The sequence below is a fragment of the Argiope bruennichi genome, chromosome 2, assembly GCF_947563725.1.
Source record: "Argiope bruennichi chromosome 2, qqArgBrue1.1, whole genome shotgun sequence".
Classification (NCBI taxonomy): Eukaryota; Metazoa; Arthropoda; class Arachnida; order Araneae; family Araneidae; genus Argiope; species Argiope bruennichi.
Window position 1 is genome coordinate 89,903,069 of NC_079152.1, and position 22,954 is coordinate 89,926,022.

At 29.3% G+C, this 22,954-nt stretch overlaps 1 protein-coding gene across 1 annotated transcript in view; it reads left to right on the plus strand.

The window, feature by feature from the left end:
- LOC129957800 (macrophage mannose receptor 1-like) overlaps window positions 1-22,954 on the plus strand; it is a 58,910-nt gene that overhangs the window by 27,329 nt on the left and 8,627 nt on the right. The window contains exons 11-21 of the mRNA XM_056070174.1: window positions 487-522; window positions 1,785-1,972; window positions 4,012-4,183; window positions 5,976-6,113; window positions 8,509-8,631; window positions 12,196-12,344; window positions 14,279-14,317; window positions 15,505-15,604; window positions 16,458-16,708; window positions 18,371-18,548; window positions 20,946-21,089. Coding sequence (XP_055926149.1) covers window positions 487-522; window positions 1,785-1,972; window positions 4,012-4,183; window positions 5,976-6,113; window positions 8,509-8,631; window positions 12,196-12,344; window positions 14,279-14,317; window positions 15,505-15,604; window positions 16,458-16,708; window positions 18,371-18,548; window positions 20,946-21,089 — 1,518 coding nt within the window. The remainder of the gene's footprint in view (window positions 1-486; window positions 523-1,784; window positions 1,973-4,011; window positions 4,184-5,975; window positions 6,114-8,508; window positions 8,632-12,195; window positions 12,345-14,278; window positions 14,318-15,504; window positions 15,605-16,457; window positions 16,709-18,370; window positions 18,549-20,945; window positions 21,090-22,954) is intronic.

The following is a 22,954-nucleotide window of genomic DNA, read 5'->3' on the forward strand; positions in this document are numbered from 1 at the left end:
TCAAAATGTGAATTCAGAATATCTTAATCAATTATTTTTAATGCTAATTTAACATTGTTTTGACTTATTTGTTCATCTCAACTTTATTTAAGATGTTACACTGATGCTGCACTTTGTAAAGGAATTTAGACAATTTAAATCATTAATTTAATAAAAATAAATGAATCCTCAACATTGAGAAATATTATATTAGTATTTTACCTTGCTTTCGATTGCCTCTCTAATTGTTTTTATTCTACGTATAATCTTGGATAATTCTTAATTAATTTGCCATTCTTGTTTACCGGAAATTCTTTTTAAATAAATTTGTTTAAACCTTTTTAATTAATATCAAGAGTTATCTTTTTTTTTTCCAAGATTTTTAAAACAGTAGCGTTTTTTTTAATAAAATACTTTCTACGATATATAAGGAACTTCTTTCCAGGGATATTTTTGAATAATTAACAATTATCAATAAAAATATCTAATTTTTAATTTTTATTTCAGTTCGAAATCCTATACTTCCCGATACAACATTTCCCAGTAAGTATAAATTCACGTTTTTTTTTTTTTTTTTTTTTTTTTGTACAAACTGATTTTGAAGTCATGCTTATTTACAAAATTAAATTGAAATAAATAATAAATATCTCATTGCTTTTTTTAAATCTGATTTCAATATTTTAAATTTTGCAGTTCAGAGCTTTGCGATATTTGTAGCATAAAATACATTTAATTTTATATATTATAAAGTATATACTGAAATGTTATCGAAAATATGAACATAAATAATCATAAAATGTCTGTAAAAAGATAATTTCTTTTTTATATATTAATTTCTTTCGATTCACTGTTGCAGTCGTGAGGTGATGTCTTTGAATTTGCAATTTGTAATTGCGTACTAAGATGCCTAAAGAATATCCCAATTCTATTACGTTAATGCATTAGGTATAGGAAAATCATAAAACATACGTTACTTTATACGAATTGTACAATATATGTCTGAGCCTAAAATATTTGCTAATAGTTTATGTGATAAGAAATTTCTTCTCTTCCTTTTGGAATGTAAACATGATTTTGTAATTAATGGCATTATATAAATGCATGTTTGAACAAAATCTATCTGATGAAGTTTTATATCTCATATAAATATGAGATTAAAAAGTATTTATTTTTAAAAGGCGGTTTTTTAATTGAATAAAAAGCATAATTTTTGAAATATGATTACACAGTCAATAAAGCAAAAAGTTTTAAATTTCAACCTGCTAAGTAATTAATAAAAAAACATTTATATAAAAAGATGGAACCATTTGCACTGTATTCTATTTAAAATAGTCTTTTGCAGTAACTTTTAGTTTAGTAGTTTTTTAAATATAGAGTCTTAAATTGTGTCATAAATTATCCACTGAGTTTAAAGATACCATTAACAATAGTTTTAACAGAAGGTTTATATCGATAAATAAACAATTTAAAATGATTACTAATTTGAAAAGTTTTATTGTCATGCTTGACAACAACGGAAATGTGTTTCAAAATCTATTTACCTGGGGGGGGGGATGAAAAAAACTTTATGTTCTTATTTTAATTATTTTATTTTAAAATATTTTATTATGAAAAATGCAAATTGTTAAAAAACCGGTTTGAATTGTTTTATTATTTCCTTCACATTTTTTAACAATTCTTTTCACAGTGACTAAAGTAAGGACATACCGCATTGCTGTAATGTAAAAAAAAAATACATTTTATGTTATCTGTTTATCTTTCTAAGATAAATTGCAATTAATACTTTTACTGTGCTTTTTTGCTAGAAACCCAGTGCAACTTTTCTAGTTCGCCTTTCTACCACCATCGATGGTATTCGCACAAAAACTACTGCTATTTAATTCATGACGAAGCAAAGTACAGTTGGGATTTGGCTCATAATTTCTGCAAAGACAACGAGGCTCATTTGGCATCCATACATTCCTTCGACGAAACTGACTTCATACTTTTTGCAGTGAGTATACAGTTACATTAAATGAAAACAAACATCTCATTTGTATATAATTTTCAATGCCGAATTTATAGAAAGTATTGAATGGAATAGTTTATCCAGATAAAATAAAGCATCAAGATGTCACTGCCGTCACTAATAAAACATTTATGAATTGAGTAGATTAGATGTTTTATTAGTAACAATTTATTAAGCTAAATTGTGCTCTTCCATATCAAGTATGAATTTTGTAATACTGAATCTGTCAAACTGGCGACTGTAAATTAGCCCTCATGCTTGCTTACTTCGAAGTATTACATCAAAATCAAAAGAATAAATTATTAATTAAAAAAATATTATAATTACAGAATAATCAGTATCAGGATGCATAACTCTTAAGTTATTCAAAGCTACTGACTGCTTTTGATTAAACACTTATGATTAACCCAATATGTGGAATAGCAAAAGTCGATAAAGATTTTATGTTTATAGCATGCTGTTTCAATGACTGCGCCTATCTCTTTAACATAAAAGGTTATGAGTTCTGCACATTAGATTCCAGGTTATTTAAATATCGTCAATGCTCTGATTCTTTTCAAAATCTACATTTTCATCAGAATTTCGCTAAGGTTAAGTTTTAGCTCTGTAGATGCGATTGCTGAATTCAATATTTTGAGCTATAAAAAATAGACACAGGTCATCAATTTTCATGCCATAATTGTTCAAATTACGCATGATTTTTTTAGGCTATCCAGCAAGTTGAATCAGCAGCTGAAATGTATCCAATGATAATTTTTTAAAAAAAATTACACATACCCCATTAATATGTTAGATGTAGATTACACATAAAATAAAATCGTCGAAAAAGAAGCTTGTTCCTCTAGAACTTTGTAAATTAAATATAACATTCACCACTGGATACGCAGAAAATAGTATTAAAGTAATACTACTATGCAAAACATTCTTTAAAGCTGGTGAGCCTTATTTCAAGTATCCTGTACGAAAAACTTAAAATAGCTGTTTCTTCTTTTTGAAAGCATTGAATCTGGGATGATTTAAAATGGGTTTATAATTCATCATTTTTTTACATGTCTAGTGCTTTTTTTGAAATTTTATTGTTATAAGATCTTGAGAAAAAAAAAATCTACTTATACATGGAATGCTTCTTGGTGAATATAAGCTTTAACCAAATGTTGATCATATTTTATGCATCTAAAATAGTATCATTTAGATATGAGTCATATATACCATGCTTATTTGAGAAACGATTTGTTTAAAATCATTTTTATTCTCTGAATCTTGGTAATGAAATTCTATATTCAGTTTTAATGAATTTCATGGTTAAAAAAAAAAGGTTTTTCTACAATCTAACAAAAGCAATAAACTCTTGTTAAAAGTTTTCTCGAAATAAATTTGATTTTAATAAAACTTATGCTGATGTATTAAGGAAATTTGTAAATGTATATCTGCTGAAACGCTATTCTCGCCATCTTCTATAAAATATAACCATAGTACCCTTTCACAAAATTTATAAATATCTAATTTAAAACCAAGAAATAAATCAGTCTTTTTCTATAGATAAAGACAAAGTTAGAGCAAAATGATAGCAGTAAAAATTCAAAAGAGCAAGGACGTATCCAAAAAAAAAAAAAAAAAGAAAGAAAGAAAGAAATGAATAAATATTAATTTTCGATGACAAGGAAAATATTATTTTTAATGCATATTGAAAAGGTGCATTTTTGTTAAAAATTATTGTAACATAATAGTTTTTTATCATAAAGATATAGGAGCAATATTTTTTGTAACTTAACCTCTGTGGGGTCTATTTTTTCCCCCTCATTCATCATGTATCATTTTTTCAGTATCTAAAGACCATGTAATTATGCCGTCAAGCACTCAAGTACTTGCTTAAAGCAGAATTGTATAGCAAAACTTGCTGCTGCATTTAACTGCTTTTTCTAATTATCATAAAGCTATCAAGTATTTTACCGATTATTGTAATGAATGATTTTACTGAAGATCTGTACTTTTAAAAAAATGTATGATATCATTTTCCTTCTTAGAGTAATATAGTTTCAAGTTCAGACTATTGGATTGGTTTGGCTTCTAAAGGCTTAGGGTCGTCTTTCACATGGTCAGATGGAACGCCTTTGGATTTCTTGTACTGGGTCAATGATTCCGGTCCAAACGAAACGGAGAGTATGAATACATGTATTTCCTTTGATCCATTAAGAGGTAATGAAAATAGTGTATTCACTTTCATGATACCATTTTTAGCTGAAAAGTCTTATTTTACCTAAAGATGTTATTTCCTATAGTGTTAAGATAATCTTTTATTGTTATTATTATCTCGTAGATATAGTTGAAAAAAGGAGTTTTGTTGATAAGTTTCATTTAAAGAAGCAACAAAACAAATCTAAATCAAAGAAAAAGTCAAAAATATACTAATATAAATGGATATAAAAGCACGGAACCTCATTTGATTATTGAATTTTTATATTATCTCAGATTAAATTTAAGCTATAATATAAGTTCACAAATTTAAGGTGAATTTTTTTGAAATAAAGAAAAAAAAACGATTCAGGAAATAAACAACCAAGACAGGGAATAGGCCTTCTATTCAGATAAATAAAATATTCTTCCAAAAAAAAAATTAAACCAGTGGAAATGATCTCCTTAAAGCCGAGTTCCAACGCGACTTTCGAATTTTCCAATAAAAAAAAAAAAAAGTGTTCTTTCTTATTTGGTTTGTGCTGCCATCTATTGTAGAAACTGCTTAACAAAAGTTTTTTGTGTTAAATTAATTTTTTTAAAGTGAAATATAATTTTGATGATTCAGATTATATACTAATTATATGAATCAATAAAAAATGATTTAAGCTGAAAGTAAGAAAATTTTTAAAATGTCAATTACTATTCATTTAAATTAAATTAATTTTTTTAAACCCTATCCTATTATTATAAAATTACTTTTTTTATTATTCAGTATTGAAAGCAGCATTTTATTTAGAGAAATGCTAATTTTTTAGAGTATCAATTTAATTCCTTTAAAAATTTATATTGATAGAATTATACATTATTTGAAATTAAAGGTCAGCGATATCGATAAAGGATAACATCACGTTTTGTATCTAAAAGTCTTAACAAGATTCCCACATGGCCAGTATCAACTAATAATTTAAGCAATTTTCTACAAAGTAGGTATTTTGGAATGCTGACGTTTGCCTGGCCAGGGCAAAAGGTAGTAGGGCTTTTATTGCTTGTGGCATCTTTAAAATGATCGTTTGACTTAAAAAATATTTGCATCTAGCATGATTTGAAAGGCTCTTAACAGATTTCATAACAGAATAAATAGTATTTATTTCTGAGCAAGAATACTACTATCAATCATTTCAATACATGCAAAGTCAACAATGGTTATCTTCGTGACTTGACAAATTTTAAAAAAAGGCTTTTGCTATCCTTAATAAAACTGAAATTTGCATATTGTCATCTGTGATTCTTTCAATAGAATTTATTACTTGTCAATACTTTCTGCAAAAAACATTGTATAGCTTCCTTCAGTTATTCAAAGTTTTTCTGGCTGTCTTGCTATAATAATAAATTCTTGGCTTGAAGGCCGGAGGGTTTTAGATCCAAAACTAAACTTCACTAAAGATCTGTCATATGTATAAACGTGTTTTCTGCTAAAGCTGACATTGTGAATTAAATGTCCTCCAGCTGGTGAGGTGAGAAAGCTTATAGAGAAGAAAGTCAGCTTAAATATTTTCTCTTCATCTGACGTGGTTCTGAATTATAAGATTCATCCCTTAAAACCTCTGGTTTTGCTTAAATCCATACAGTATAATAAAATTATAACGAATTCCGGATATTTTCAGCTATATGAATAAAATTAGATTCATATTCTTATTATGGACCATATTCTTATTATCTTATCTTAATAAAATTAGATCCATATTCTTATTATGGATACTTATATATAATCTCTCCTCTTGCTTTGAATGTGTATGTTAATTGAATCTTCTAGGTTACTGGAAAACTACTCACTGCAACAAATTACAAGGAGTCATTTGCAAAAGAGGAATTAATGCTAGCTACGATTTCCCTACTCAAGAACCTGCAGTAATTCTTCCTGGAAACTGCGAACATGGGTGGTATCCATTAGGTTTGTTAGAATAAAAATCCGTTGGTTTTTTTTTTTGTTTGTTTGTTTGTTTGTTTTTAATTTAAGAATATCTCAAAATTTTATGTCAACACTTAAATGAATAATAAAACGATTTCCTGAAAAGAAATCACTGGTGTTTACCAGAGAGCAGAAAAATCATTTTGTTATTAAATCAGTTTAAATTTAACCATATAGAGTAATAAACAAACACTATAATGTTTGAGATACTATATCATGATAGTTTTTAAAAAATATTCGAACACAATTCTATAAATTATTCTGAAGTAATTCCTTTGATAAGCAAATAATGTTTACTAAGAGCGCTTTAGGAAAGGTTCTTTTTCCATCTCACGTCCAGATGTTAATTGTTAGGCAGAACACATTCTATGCAGGTGAATCAAAAATTATCTACACTTACATCAAACCTTATTTGATGCTGTGCGTGTTGACTTCTATCTATTAAATGATTATTATATTTTTTTAATAATATGAAAGTTTAATCCAAATTCCTTTATTTTTTGTCTCTTGGAAATAAATCGTTCCATTAAAAGCAATCCTCTAAAATTGCTTATATATCCAGATATCCAGGCAATCCTAGATATCCAGGCATTTAATTATTTAGGCTCAAATCAAAAATCCCAGGTTAAATTTTTAAAATGTTATAAGGTTTCGGAGATTAAGGACCTACGAGTCCAGGTGCAAACACTCATCACGTCATCGTCGTCGTCCATTAAAAGTTTGCACCAGAATGGAACAACGAGCAAAGAATCAATTCCTCTAATCGTAAAATACCAAAGGTTCAGAAATTCATCTTAGACTATTATCGCATTAAAGGGAGAAGGTCGCTGTCACGTATAACTGTGTTTTTATGAATCGAAAAACTTTAAAGTTTTCAAAACAAATGTAATGCATGAAAAATGTGCAAAACAACCATCGATCTCTATTACATATAACATTCAGCAATCTCGAGAGATGGTTCTAACGAATAAGCGAAATACACTATTGCAACAAGTCAACGATGAATTTCTGACTATTGTTTCCCTTTGGTAGAAACTTCTAAAGGAACGGCTATGATCTATCTGCAACAGAGAGACAAAAAAAGGCGGAATTTCGATTAAACTTTCATATTATTACCACAACAGTACAGCAACAAAATAACAGAGGACAGAATTCAGTGTGCTCAGTGTAAGAATAGTTATACCAAAAGTTTAGATAATATTTCTACTTATCTTCGTATGTATTAGATTTGTTTTTAATCATTTAAATTGATTTGTATTCAATCGCCTAAGGCCACGATATATGTTTCGTTGTAAATACGAAATTCTGATGCTGTAGGCTAAATAAAATCATCGTAAAATAAATTAGTCATAACATATTTCAGCTGCACATATGTAAACATTTAAATATATACAGAAACCACTTAAACGACGATATGCAAAAAATATTTTCTTAGTATTTTATAAAATACTACATCATGTAGTTCCATTTTTACACACTTTTATTTAGCTTAGCTTTTTCATATTTATTAAAATAGAATTTTACAATTTTTTCTCGATGAAAATACACTATTTTAATATTTTGGTAACTCAATTTTCAGTTAATCAATTAATTTCGTTTAATATTTATTTCATACATGGTGTTTGTTATGTGATACCAAATTTGTAAAAAAAAAAAATATTTCTAGTAAAATAAAAAAAATATATAATTTTAAGAATAATTTTTTAAAAAATTGTATTTACACGCATAATCTATAAATTATTAGTTTAGGAGTCAGCAAATAGCCATAAATCGTTTTTAAATCAATAAAGCAACTAACTTTAAATTCTAAAAATAATTCATAATTAAATTAACGCTTACTAGGCATATTTATATTTATTTCTTATATTAATAATATAAATGTTAATTAAAAAGAAATTGATCTGTCATTTTGAGAACATTTATAGTGTCTCTTCCATGCTTAAACAATGACTTACATGAAGTCGCTTACTGACTTACAATTTACAAAGTTTGTAATTAAATAGAAATTTAAGCGTACTTGCGCGAAAATCAATTGCATTAAATGTATCAAAATGCGTTTAATTCTGTTTTAAAATTTTGTTTTTCAACTTATTCAGCGAAAGAGATCACTTTAGATAGTAACAAATATAGAAAAAAAAATTGTTTAATTCAAATAAGTGCAAACATAAACATTATTCATTGATTTGCTTATTATTATCTTTTGATTGCACTGAATCGTATCATTCGTTTAGTTTTAAAAAATTATTTCTACTTCTGTTTTGAATATTAGAAAATTAAAATGCTTGATTCATAGACTAATACTATCGATTAAATTTCAAATTTCTGTTTCTTTTCCATCAAATTATGCAATATTTTTCTATTTCATGTTTTGTTTTAGGCAATAAGTGCTACAAAGTTTTTGGAAAGAAATGGACACAGAAACAGTCCTGGACCACCGCACAAAAGGAATGTGAAAAAGAAAACGCCACTTTAGCATCTATACACAACGAAGACCAGCAAAGTAAGAAACCATAGGAGAGTTCCACCTTCTATAATTGCACTCATATCGCAGTTTCGTCATATGATGGGAAAATTAGCAGCGTTTAATAGATATTAAAACTCAAGAAACAAAATCAAAGAATTTACAAATCATCTTTATTGTTGCCGGCTAAAATGAGCTTGTGAGCCAATACTTCTGTTTCAACTTAAAACAGAATGATAAATAAAGGCACATGCCGATGGTTAACAGGCCAGCTGAAATAAATTTTTAAAGGCGCAAGAAATACAAGACACACACTTTGAATGCACGCTCTTATCAATGTCACAACAAATCGAAAACTTGGTTCATAAATTATGTCTTGCATGGAATGCGCATTAAAAGGAGTAATAAGTTGCATGATTGTACAATTTCATTTCCAATCATATAATGAAAAGAGTTGAACATGCATTTTGTAACAATGTCTCTTACCTTTCACCGAATGCTGTACTGCGAATTCGCTATTCTGTTTCACTGTCTTTATTTTTGTATTTTTCAGAAACAGAGTTAAAAAAAACGTAAAAATGCTGCATTAAGAAAAAAAAAATTATTTCGACTCTTGGTTGTGAAAATGCACACACAAACACAAAAAAATTTTAAATTCCACTTAAAGTCTATTCGGGATATATGTTTACAAAAAATTATACTGCTATATCTCATAATTTAATTCAAATCTTTATTAAAATAAACGATTAAATAATATTATTATTTTTTTGCTTATTTCTAAATAGAAATTTAATACATATAGGTTTCAGATAAGTTTCGTTGTGACTGCCATTCATAACATATCGCCCTTTTTAGGCTCATAATTTAATTAATGTTTTAGTAAAATTTTCAAAAAAAAAATTCCGAACGAATGAATATTGCAGTTCGCGAGAATGTTATGCGTACATTTGTCAGAATCTTGTTTTAAAGTGCTATTAATCGATGAAGGCTTTTGTTTATTTATTTTTATCATGTAAGAACATGATGTTGTTTTGATTAGAGGGTTTTGAAGCACGAAATCGCGTAGGCAATGCATAAAGCATAAATGGCAATTTTCATCAACATCTTTTAATCGCATATATTTTTTGCCTGCTTTTACCAGTATTGCATTATTATTATTATGTATACCTCTTTGACAGCAGATGCGTTTTTAAAAGGTTGACGTAGAACTATGACATCATAGCTGTTATTTCATCTCAAAATCGGTCGAGTTTCAAAACTTTGTTTGCCAGCTAGAAAAATTAAAAGTGAAAGTTTAAAAAAAATATCATTTATATATACAGTGGTGGCCAAAAGTGTGGACATTTTTTGAAAGTTTCATGTTTTTCAACTTTGCGTGCTTGGAGAATATATTAATTTTCATTTAAATACAAATGTTTATATATCAAATTGAAGGTCATTTAATGTAGAATTTAATAACAAAAACAGTATTGCAATATCTGTATTACAAAAAAAAGTTACGTACATTTTAGTAAAACAAACAAAAACAAATCGTTTTGAATAATGACGTGTTTTGTAATAAAAGCGTACTATCCAATCACAAACACTGTTCTGAGGACCCATTAAATGTCTGTAACTATGGTTTAGGTTATTTGTATGGTAAAAGAGTTATTGTAGTGGAAATATTTTACGGAATGATGCAAACTAGTACAATTAAATAGTGTATTGATGTTTTTGAATATTTTAAGTCCTTTTTTTTTAATTAAACTAATTTTAAACAATTCACCAACAAGAAGAACTGATTGGACATCTACAAAAAGAAGCTCAATTGTCATATTGAGAGAAAATGACCTCTCTTATACTGAAATTGCAAGACAAGTTGGTGGTTTAGTGACTTGTTCTGGTGTACGAAAGCTCTGTTTACGTTATGAAAAAACGAAATCAGTGGAAAATAAGGCCAAATCAGGCCGAAAAAAATGCACAAGTGCTACTGCCGATAGAAAAATCAAACGGCTATGCCTTCAAGATAGAAAAATTTCATCAGATGCCATTAGATGTGAAATGAATGCAGCGGGTATTTTAGTAAGTTCAAGAACAACAAGAAGAATGTTATCAGGATTTGGACTACAAGCTAGAATTCCAAGGAAGAAACCATATTTAAATCAAAAGCAAAGCGAAAAATGAGTTAAGTGGGCAAAAGAACACATTAAATGGTCAGAAAATAAATGGAAGCAAGTAATCTGGAGCGATGATCGCTCTTTGGTAGTGATGGTAGAAAATACGTGAGATTTTCTACCATCGAGGTGAAGCGCTTCATAACGATTGCATTGAAGCAACTATAAAAACAACAACAAATGCCATGATTTGGGCATGTATGTCTGCAGATGGTGTGGGCCGAAATCAAGTGATTGATGGCATCCTGAATACCAAAAAATATATCGAAACTGTCATGGAACCAAAATTGATACCTTCTATCAGGGATTTCTTCCCCAACAAAACACCATTTATTTTTCAGCAGGATTCAGCTCCATACCACACAGCAAAAGCATGCAAAGTATGGTTTCAAAATAAAGGCATAGATGTATTACCATGGCCAGGAAACAGCCCTGATCTCAATCCAATTGAAAATTTGTGGCGAGGTTTGAAAATTCTTGTACGAAAAAACATCCATCCAATAAAAGACAACTTATTGAATCTATAATTGATTCTTGGCACCATGTGATTACGAAAGATGAACTCCAAACACTCGTTCACTCGATGAAAAGACGCTGTGAAGCTGTCTTAAAAAATAAGGGTTATCCTACTAAGTATTGATTGTGTAAGTATCACTTTAAAAAAAATGCAAATCTAAGATATATCTTACTAAAATGAGTGAAACTTTTTTTGTAATACAGATATTGTAATACTGTTTTTGTTATTAAATTCTACATTAAATTACCTTTAATTTGATATATAAACATTTGTGCTTAAATGAAAATTAATATATTCTATAAGCATGCAAAGTTGAAAAACATGAAACTTTCAAAAAATGTCCACACTTTTGGCCACCACTGTATATATATATATATATATATGTGAGAGAGAAAGAGAGAGAAGTCTCATGATTGTTTCAAACTGGTTAATGACTTAAATTAATTAAGACAAATAATGACTTAAAAAATAATAATGTTCTCACATGATAACTTAAAATTTGCTATCGTAGATTTCATTTTAATTTTTTTTTTTAATTTTCTTTCTTTAACTGATATTCTAAAGAAGTCTAACGTTGCTTTTTCTTTCCGGTTAACACATTGTTTTCCTGCTTTGTCTATTCATCTATTCTACTGCAGCGCCAATAGATGGCGATAGGATATTCAAAAATGTTACGCAAATAGTGTCAAATTTCTTATGTTTGTTCTGTGGGGTGACGGTTATCCGAACTATACTCATTACAATCCAAACTGTTTTTTAATTGCTCACCTGCTGTCTTATGAATAATCTATAAAATTTGAATCATTTTTGTAAATGTTCTTTAATATATATATATATATATATATATATGAATGTATGAATTTGATATATATATTCTCAATGCTGTAATGCACAAAAAGGATGAATCGCAGCTAAGAATTTTGTTTCATTTAGATTTTCTGACCGATCTAATACTCGAAATCGATGACGACGCATGGATTGGCCTGGAAAATTTATATAGAGGTAGCTTATTTCAGTGGGTGGATGATACAGCATTAGACTATGCTAACTGGGATGTAAATGAACCTTCAGTTTCGAATGATGTAAGTCAGGCGAGTAGATTTGTTTTGTATAAAATGTATTAATTATTTTATTTATTTCTTAGATAATGCTCATAAATAATTATAACATTTTCAATACTAAAAGTTTGAACTTAATTTAAAATTAAAAGAGATTCTTATTGTAAAGAAAGATAATTTTTAATTTCGCAAAAAAGTTAACGTTATGCTAAATTAGTTAATGTTATGTTAAAACGTTAATTTAAAACATAATGTATTGATTTCTATAAAATTTTTCCGCCAAGTATATAATCATTCTACAACTTTTGAGAAATCAAGTTTCAATCATTTCTAAAGGTTAATATCTTTTTTAATTAAATGGAGATTATCCAAGTGATTAGACGACGACATCATATCTCTAGCTAGAAATATATCAGTGGGAAAAAGATATTGAACTCCAGAATTATTGTACTAACGGATTTATTGTGCAAACTATTGTTAAATTAAGTTATATTAATAGTACGAATGGAATAAACACGAAAGAAGAGGGACCTCCTCACTTCGAACCTTGGCCAAAATGTCGACACCTGAGCCACTACTCACCTTTCCAAATTTTAGCGCTTCGCCGCCAGCAAAACATTTGCCTCTCGACGTCTGATGTAGCATGCAGCATGCTCATATATATTTGGACGCCCTTACTTCTATGATGGAATCTATTTTGAACCTAGAACCCTCCAATTCAGAAGATAGAATCTTACCATTCGGACTTCGAAGGCCTATAAGCTGCAAGCCATCAGACATGGCATACCTTTGCTGAAAATGAGTCTGAAACTCACAGTTGCAATATCCAAAACAAAGGCTGAGCCACCAAATCGTTACGACTTTCAAGCCCAAACACTTGATTTTATCGGGCGTCAAAAATGCTCTCGTCGAACATTCAAGACGACAGTGGCATCCCACAACAAAACATAAACTAGCCACATGAATCTTCCTTTCCCATAAAATGTCGATATATCGCTTCAAAGAAAAAGGGACAAGTCTCAAGACATGAATTGTCTCAGATCGGGTCACTGTTTGTTTCTATTATTATTGAAAGCGCAAAAAGGAAACATATCAACTTGCATATATTTCCTGTAAATATTCATGATGAATTAATAAAAATTATCATCGATACATTAAATGATTAATTCAAGTTTTCTTCTATCAATGAAAATTTTTATCTGTTTAATTATCATATGATGTTAAAGAAATTATAAAGTTTTTCTTTGGAATAAATAAGTTTGGAATTACTTTCGGGTCGGAATTACTGTCATGTGATTGTGAAATCAAATAAAAATACGAGAAGTTATATGAAAATGGAATTAGTAGTTACTTTTTAAATAAGAATAATAGCATTGCTGTCATCCCGATAGTCTCGCAGCAGTGAATCGACATATATATATTGGATTCTTTTTGTATGCATACGGGCATGGTATCCTTTAAATTCATTGAGTTTCAAATGTCATTCCAATCTAACGTGGCATTGAACTTTGGAGAATAGCAGCGCAGGCTGCTTACTTGTCATCCAATCACATTTCAAATTGTCTAGGTCCTTATCTTGTAGTTTCTAGCATGTAACTTGTAATCTAACAAAATAATAATAATAATAAACATACAGCATTGACATATCTGTAGAAACTTATAATAAAGCCATTGAAATATTAAATTTGTCTCATTCATATTCATTCTAAATTCTAAAAGGGAGTCATTCTGAATCATAATTAATTTTTATTGTTGAATAACTATTTTTAAAAAGTGCGATCAACTTTAAATACTTTTGATCATTGAATTACATTAATCACATATTTCAATTCAAGGTTTTTTCCAAAAGAAAATAGATTAATGAAAATATTTGTTAAGTATTGGGAGAAATTCTTTATTTTTTGTGTACCAAATTTTATTAATATAATAAAAAAAATGTTTTGTATCTATTTAAAAAGGATGAAGACAGTGAATTGTTTTACACATCAAGTTATGAGGTAAGTATTTGTCTTAAATTTCTTTTACAAATTGTAGAATTATATAATGAAAGTCATATATCATTGATTGTGAAACATTGATTGCTATGAAAAATTTACTATTCTTGTAAGAATATGTAGCTTCATATTTAAATAGCATTCATTCAAATGTATATACGGCAATTGTTTTCAAATTTTCAATTTCAAAATTTCAATTCAAATTTCAAGTTTCAAATTCACAATTGCAAAACAATTGTGAATTTGAAATTCACAAGTACTTTTATTACAAGAATTAATAAAATGATTTTTTTTATTCTTTTACAATCAGTCCTTTAGAAAATGCAACACCAATATTGCATCACTTATATTGCAAAATTACACAAAAAGAAGATTTAAAATATATATTTCGATCACTTATTTTGTACGGCAATAAATAAAAGATACATGCGATGCATTACTGGATAGGAGAGAGTTCTAAGCTTTATTCTATATATTCAATATGAGTTCCCTTTCTTATAGGATAAACATCGAATCGAAGTCCTTTTCTTGCCATATGTGAACAAAAGGACTAATAAGGACACGCTGTCTCGGATTATTGAACTCACTCTTGTAATAATGCAATCTTGAAAAGTAGTAGGCTTAGATTTCTAGGCTTATGGTTAAGTTCGAAATTAGTTCGAATATACTCAGTGTTTTGACATGAAAGTCAACTTGGAGATATTATATAGTGGACAACTTATATTACTCCTTTATATACCAACCATCTTCTGCGAATTTCTTGTATCATCTGCATACTGTTTACGATGAGGCGACTCAAATATTCAAACATGGAAATATAAAGGAAATGCACTAGAGATTGTCTGAATGCAAAAAAAAAAAAAAAAACCTTTGCTTTTTTTACTGATGTATCAAATGTGTCATTATTTATTGTCGTTCCTTAGAAATAAAATTCTTTCATCTGTTCTTTTTATTTTATTTATAAATACTGTAGTCAATTACTTAATACAGCAAATATGCGATGCAAAATCGTATTTAATCGGTATACAAAATCAATAGTATTTTTTTTAACTTTCGGAAATTAAAAAAAAAAAAAGCAAGTTTTAAAACTAATTTTCCCAAATACTCATTTATTATAATTGCATTATTTTACAATTAATTTAATTGCATTATTTTACATTTTTTATTAATTAATTGTATTTATTTTACAGCGTACGTGTGTTGAAATCAGTTACGGAAGAGAGAACATGGGAAAATGGAATGATGTTAGCTGTTATCAGTCTAACGCTTATATTTGTCAAAAATTCAAAGGTAATTCGTGTTTAATTTTCACAAACGTATCAAAATGTACTTCCAAGATTTGAATTTTTAAAAGAAAGCAACAAAATCGAACTTTTAGAATTATAACCGAAATATATATATTTTTTTTTCAAAAACGCTCTTTATTAGCATACTAAAAGAATTAGAAAATATTTTTTATTTTAAAAAAATCACAAGATTAAAATAAATCTAAGTGTAATGATGATAGAAATTTTCTAAATAAATTTCATTTAAAACAACACTTATTACAAATTTTTATTTTACTGAGTATTTAAAGACTTTCTTTCTTATGATTTCACTGTGGCTTAATGTCCTTACCAATATGTTTCCAACGATTCACCTTCTGCTGTTTTCCTCACTTCGTTTTTTTTTTTTTCGAAAAGCCAAATTATAATAATCAATTTATTAATAATTATTTTCTACTTTTCATATTTGAATACATTCATATTCATTATCATAATTTTTGTGGGATCTTATAATCGATTTTTTTCTAAGATTTCTTCTATATGATGCTCTCATAGGGAATCATAATTTGATTAAAATCAATCTATTAAATGGTAGTTAAATTTCAAATATAGCGGAGAATTTTGTATTTTCATCAAAAGAACGAAACTTCAGAACTATAATGAATGTTTCAAAAAAAAAAAAAAGAAGAAGAAGAAAGAAAACTTAAGAAAGAAATTGAGCTAAATAAATGCATTTATAAAAAACCTATTATAACATGGTTAAAAAAGTCAAATGAAGATATGACATTGATAAAACCTATTATTCACGTTTTAAGTAAATCATGTGTTGTAACAGCGCTCCTAAATCCATTTCAAATAATAAATTTTTACTTTTACAGATCCTAATATCACCACACCTTCTGAAGATCCTTTTACATGCACCGACATTCCCGGCTGGAGTCGTCTGGGTACTTCGTGTTACAGTATTTTTGAAGAAAAAGAAGGGAAACTATCTTGGACAGAAGCACAGAGTCGCTGTAAGGCAACTGGAGCCGATCTAGTGTCTTTCAAAAACTCTGCTGTCGCTGTCTTTCTGGCGAAGAGGATCAAGACGAAAAATGAATTCTTTTGGACCGGGATTAGGGAAACGGTAAGACTCTGAACAAGAATCAATTAAAAGATTTTATCCAGCTCCAACGTAACATTTCTAACACATTTTAGAGTTGTGTTTTAAAATCATTAACTAAAATTTGCTAACTATAATTTCTTTTACTATATTACTTAGACTCTTTTTAATTTCCTGGTACATTAAGTAGCTTTCGAAGAAGGACAGCTCTGAGCCTCACCACCACAGTATAATTATAACTTTTTTTAAAAAACTGCAGGATTTGTGAAAACATTAAGCAAATGCATCTAAGTTTGGCTATAACAAATATAGTACAGATGGAGTGCTAAGAAAGGAAAATCTTTATACTTTAATCCTGAACGTTCGTTTGTTATCCAAAATTTAATTAGATGCTTGTAATGCTTTGCTGGTCACATTTGCCTGTTAAATTCCTTAAAAGACAATTAGCAACCGAACAATTAGTTAGACACGATAAAGCGATATTTCATAACTACTGCTCCCTAGTGACATGCAATTAATATACAAATACTGATTTTCTTTATTATACGATTAAGTACACAATTTTCATGTGTGGGACTCTGAAAATAAAAAGCTGAGTGCTTGTGACATTCACTACCTAGCCCAAGGTCCTCCTTTTTATGCCAGGAGAGGGAAATAACATATTTATTAGAATTTAAATGAAAGTTTCGGAGAGATGACTCCCTTTGTTTTTACTCGTATATGTATGACAGATATACAGGATGCCCATTCGTATTGTTAGAGATAAGTATATAGTTTTAGCTGGATAAATGCTTTAAATAGCGGAAAGAATTATATTTTATGTTGTTTGAATCAATCAATTTAGTTCTCATAAAGTTAAGAATTCTAATTTTTTATACGGTCCCCTGGTTTTATCAATCAATATTCTTGACACTGTAACATTTTAAACAAAAATTTCCGATTTTCTTCGACTAAAACTGACCGACTTACGAAAAGTTGATAATCACTGCTTTAGATAAATTTTACAGATAATTTCGAAGCCTCGAGAGAGATTTTAAGAGATCGTATAGAAATTGAAATTAAATACGTTGTGTTATTTTTTCTGCTCTTTCTTCAAATAAGTGTGCATATAATTCAGGTTAAACAAATATAACTCCGTCAATTTTAATCAATTTGACCACTTTTTCGGATTTATTTATCTCATGTTTTGGAATGCAGTCATTTTTTTACTAAATATGATTGATAGAAATAAGGGGGAGGGGATATTAAAGAAAGTTCGATTTTGTAATTTTTGAAAAACATATTTATTAACCCAAACGACATAAAATATAGTTCTTATAGTCATTTAACCCATTTTTTTTCAACTAGAGTTATATGTCTATCTGTACAGATTTAGAAACGAGCTATTGGACTACGATAAAAGTGGACACTTTGTATACGCCCCTTTAAATAATCTGTGGTTGTGTCATGCAATTTAAAACTGTTCACAAGCGCACTGTACTGGCTAACATCGGAAACGATTAAAACCATGTTTATGAATTCAGGGTTTCTCTATTATTCAATGTGCGCATAAGTTGTAAAAAAAATAAATCCGGTAGGCACATTTTCATTCTATATAACAAATCTCTCCTCATCCTGAGGTATTTTGCATACAAGAAATCAAGAAATATATCATACATGTATTAAAGTTGCATCTCCTTCTTACAGGAAGAAGCCAAATTCGGAACTTTCAATGGTAATAAGCTAAAGATCTCTAACTGGTTGGCGGAGCAGCCCAAGTTGGTGTCTTCATTTATGGATAACTGCGTGGCCATGAACTCGCAAGCAAAGTGGGTAGTGAGAAGCTGCCGGGAGAAGCTTAATTACGTTTGCGAGTGGAATTCAGGTATGCATGTAACAAGTATGTTAGATTATTCAAGTGCTTTAGGAATGTTTAAAATCATACAGAAAATTTCTGCTTTAAACAACGTTGATGCAGAGAGTATGAGTAGTGATTGTTATTCATTAAATGAGATTTGTTAATTTAGTTAATGTTTCGTTTTGAAGTTACACCAGGATTCTTTTGGTATTGATAATTTTCATATCTGTTTAATTCATGTGCATTCCTTTGAACAAATTTCTTTTCAATTCGTAACACAGTGGTATTGGAATAATCTACCTATCGATACTGTCGGAAGAAATTAACTTACACTTTCAGTTCGTCGGTTTGGATAGTTATCACTTTATTTAGAATTCCACAACTTGATATATTTTTTAAATCACTTTGCGAGTGGGAATAATTCTGTAACCGTTTCCATAATCCGAAAAGTCCAAACAGAATCCCGCGATATTCACTTTAATGCATGATAGCCTGAAAATTGTGCTTTTTGTTAACATATTTCAAATTTTATACATTCGAGATGCAACAGATTAATTGATGAGAGATGGTGTCTGTAATACCTGAAAGTTCGCTAAACTTATTATTTAAAATTGAGTATTACATTTAAAAATGTATTAAATAAGTTTAATAAACATATCATACTAAGAGCAAAATATTTTTGCAATTACATATTAAATGTGCAAAAAAGGAAGGAGAAGAAGAAAATGATAAAAAGTACGCAGACTCATCAGAAAGATGAAAAAATTCTTGTCGACAAGCCAGACACCTATTGTCGATATAAGTACATTGTCTATCAATACGATGGCCTTCTCCTCAACCGAGCCTCAAACCCATGATTTCGCAATTGCGAAGCCTTAAGGCAAACGAAATGAACAGAAACCAAAAATCAAATGTATTACAGTGTTATTAGCTACTAATAATATTATTGACTCGTTGCTTTTTAAGGGTTGGCAGCTCTCAAAAAAACGTTCAATACAAAAGTGAATTTGAATATTCCGATATTCAGTATTTATGAAATTGTAGAAAAATTATATATAAGAATTTACAACAATGTTCCATCTCAGAACTCTGGCAGAGTTTGAAAGGAAAAATTTTCCGGTCGTCATATCACGAGAACTAACTACTTAAAACTATCACCCATCTCCAACATTTCTTCTGCTAATTTCATCAGAACTGGAGCTATCATGATAATGAAGGGCGAAAAGAAATACAACAAGGACAACCTTCCAACGAGATGTCATAAAGTAGTCATATGTCAACCTTCAATAAAGTAGACATAAAGATTGAAAATCACTCTGAACCCGCTTTGATTGTAACTATCGAAAAACTTTCAGTGCAGAAGTCGATCTTTATACTAAGGAATCATCTTTTTGTTTTTCAACATAAGATATTATAGACAAATTAAAATTCCCATACCATACTATTTTCAGCCTTGAAAGCTAAATTGGCCATCTACGAACCTGGGCCGAGATTTTCATAAAAAGAATTGTAATAGGTAGTACTCCTAAAATAAATTCATAATAAACTTCAAGAACATTAATCAAATTCTGTTCGTTGAATCTAAAATCCATTGATTCGAAGTTTATCAAATAATGAGATATTATGTATCTACAATTTTTAATGGTTTTCTTGAAAATTTTATTTTTTTATTTTCTCGTATGCGTAGTATAGAGAAAATAAAGTAATCGTCAAAAAATTCGAGCTCGAAATTTTGACGAATCTCCACGTTTCAGACCTCCCGGATTTTGAAAAACGCATTTTTGGAAAATTTTCGTATGTCTGTTTGTCTGTCTGTGGCAAAGATAACTCAAAAATGCTTCGAGCTAGACAAACGAAATTTGGTATACAAATTTGAAGATTTTAATCAAATTTCGAACAAAATCCTCTCAGAGGAAGTCCAACTGTTCAAATATAAGTTAACATGGTAATTACAAAACGAAGAGGACTGGATGGAAGACATCTATCAAATTTTGAACCAATTCCAACAAGAAGTTGACCGTCTATCGGTCTGTTGTCTCAGGAACATGTAAACACGATCATTCAAAAACGCAATGATTTAAATGTATCAAATTTTGTATGAGATTTTGTGACTACAATTGTAGTTCTCTATAACATTTTTGTTTCAATCCATTGGTTTATGCATCTAAAACACAAATTCGATTTTCGGATACTATTAACCGCATGCCAGTGATCAATCGCCGAAGAGCTCGCCAAGAGATCACTCGATAGAATCAGTGAAAAGGCCGTAACCATTATATGCCGATTCCACGTAAGGCTTTCTTTCGGATCACATTTATGAGAGAGTATTCGAGAAAGTTTTGGGGCGACTACTCTCTCTGGTTTTATGTTGAAAAAATAACTTCTGTTGTAACTGAATTATAATGGGACGATTTAACATTTCAGATGCTGAAAATGAGATTGATATTGACGAAAGCCACCTATGCCCGAAATCCAACGGTTGGCAAGATATCGGAGGCGATATGTGCATCAAGAAATTCTTCGTACGAAAAACCTGGAACGATGCCATGTATGATTGTTTCCAACATGGTCAGTAAATGTCTAGGTTTAGTTTTATTTTGGGTTGTTACATGTTAAGTCTATTTTAATTTTAATTAATCAGATAAAAACTGCGTGGAAGAAAAAATTAATGCAATTTTATTAGTTAAAAAAAACATCTGTTTTGCGATAAGAATCTCAATTTAAGAGTATTTTTACAAATGGCCTCAAATTTTACAGTTGCAGGAAAGAAAACCAAATGTCGCAAGTAAATAGCACTTCTTTTTTTTTAAGTATATTTCAGATTAATTTTTAAAATATTAAATTCAATCCATTATACCGTAAAGATTGAGTGATTATTTTTTTATTTATTTGATTTTTAACATGCTCATTGATTGCTGCATGATTTTCTGTAATTCTGTACCTAATTAGATGTCCCCTTTTCTTACAAGAATTAAGAGATATAAAAAAATGATTATCTAATTAAATAGATGATGATTTCATGGACGTGATTCGAACATGTTATTACAAATTCTATTAAGAAACCATAGTAATCTTCTATTGAATCATAGCGGCCTTTTAAAGCAGCGTTATTATTAAAAGATTTCTTTATTAAAATCAGCTCACGTTATTAAAAACAAAGGCATAGCAACCGAAGGGGGGGAGAACAAGAGAGGCTTAGATCCTCTACCCGGAGCCCCAGTGTTAGGGTTACAAAATATTGGTGCGTTTTTGCCATTTTTTAGATAAAATATCATAAGTTAATCATGAAAAGATGTACCTGGCAGGCATGTCTTTATCCACTAGTTAAAAACAATTTGTATCCCAGAAAGATCAGCAAGACAAAATATATTTCTCGGTATTACACAATTGAAAAGCAATTGCAAAAAAAAAAAAAAAATTATCTCCTTACAATCCAAAATTTATAACTGTAATTATCTAAACTGTATTTTAGAAAATTCTCGATGTGTCTTTTTTCGATGAAGGAGTTTTAACAAATGGAAACTAATTTGTTAAACCAGAGATATTTCTTTCATTATGAAGGCAAAGGAAGAAAATGCGAAAAAAAAAAAAAATACAGTAGACTCCCGATTATCCGCGGGCGGGTTATCCGCGGAGGCTTTTTTTTTTTTTTTTTTTTTTTTGTACAAGCTTAAAGCAAAGAAAATAAAAATGTTCACAAAACTAAGCGAAACATTAAATTTGCTAACATCGTGTTTATTTATGGCAAAAATATCCCAAGCCTTCTCGGAACCTTCCCCTCAAGCAAACCCAAATGACTGATTTCTTCAAAAAGGTGTAGTTTTACAGTTATGCTTTTGTAATTACATAATACATTACAGTATCAAAACAGTACATATGTATTCATTTTTCTGTGTATCCTTGACGCCTCTCGTAAGTACAAAGCACTTTTCTGTTTTCATTAACAAAATGCATTTTAGGTTAATTTTGAGTGATATACTTAAATATTAAGCGTTAGTTAAACATTTCCTGCTGTTTATTTTACGTTTTATTGTACATAAAACGATTTTTCAATGTTGGAATGACTGTTTTCTCTTTTGCTATACCCATTTTTAGCTTTTATCGGATTATCAGCGATTTTTGTTATCCGCGGCGGCCGCGCCACCCAATTTCGCGGATAATCGGGAGTGTACTGTAAATAAAGAGGAAAAAGGTGTTCTTTGGGTGAGAGAAAACGAAAAAAAAAGAGCGGCAGTTTATCCAGCAGCACACAAGAGCAGTGGAAGTCCCAACTTATTATAGAGCCTCATTTAAAAGTTGTATAGTTATGCGCAGTTAGTCTCCATGGTCCCAAACGCTGTTAGATGAGTAGTCTCTCACCCTATGCTTCTCCTAATTTTTTTACGTGATTTTGACGAATATACATGTTTCAGACTTTTCTGAGTACGATTTTT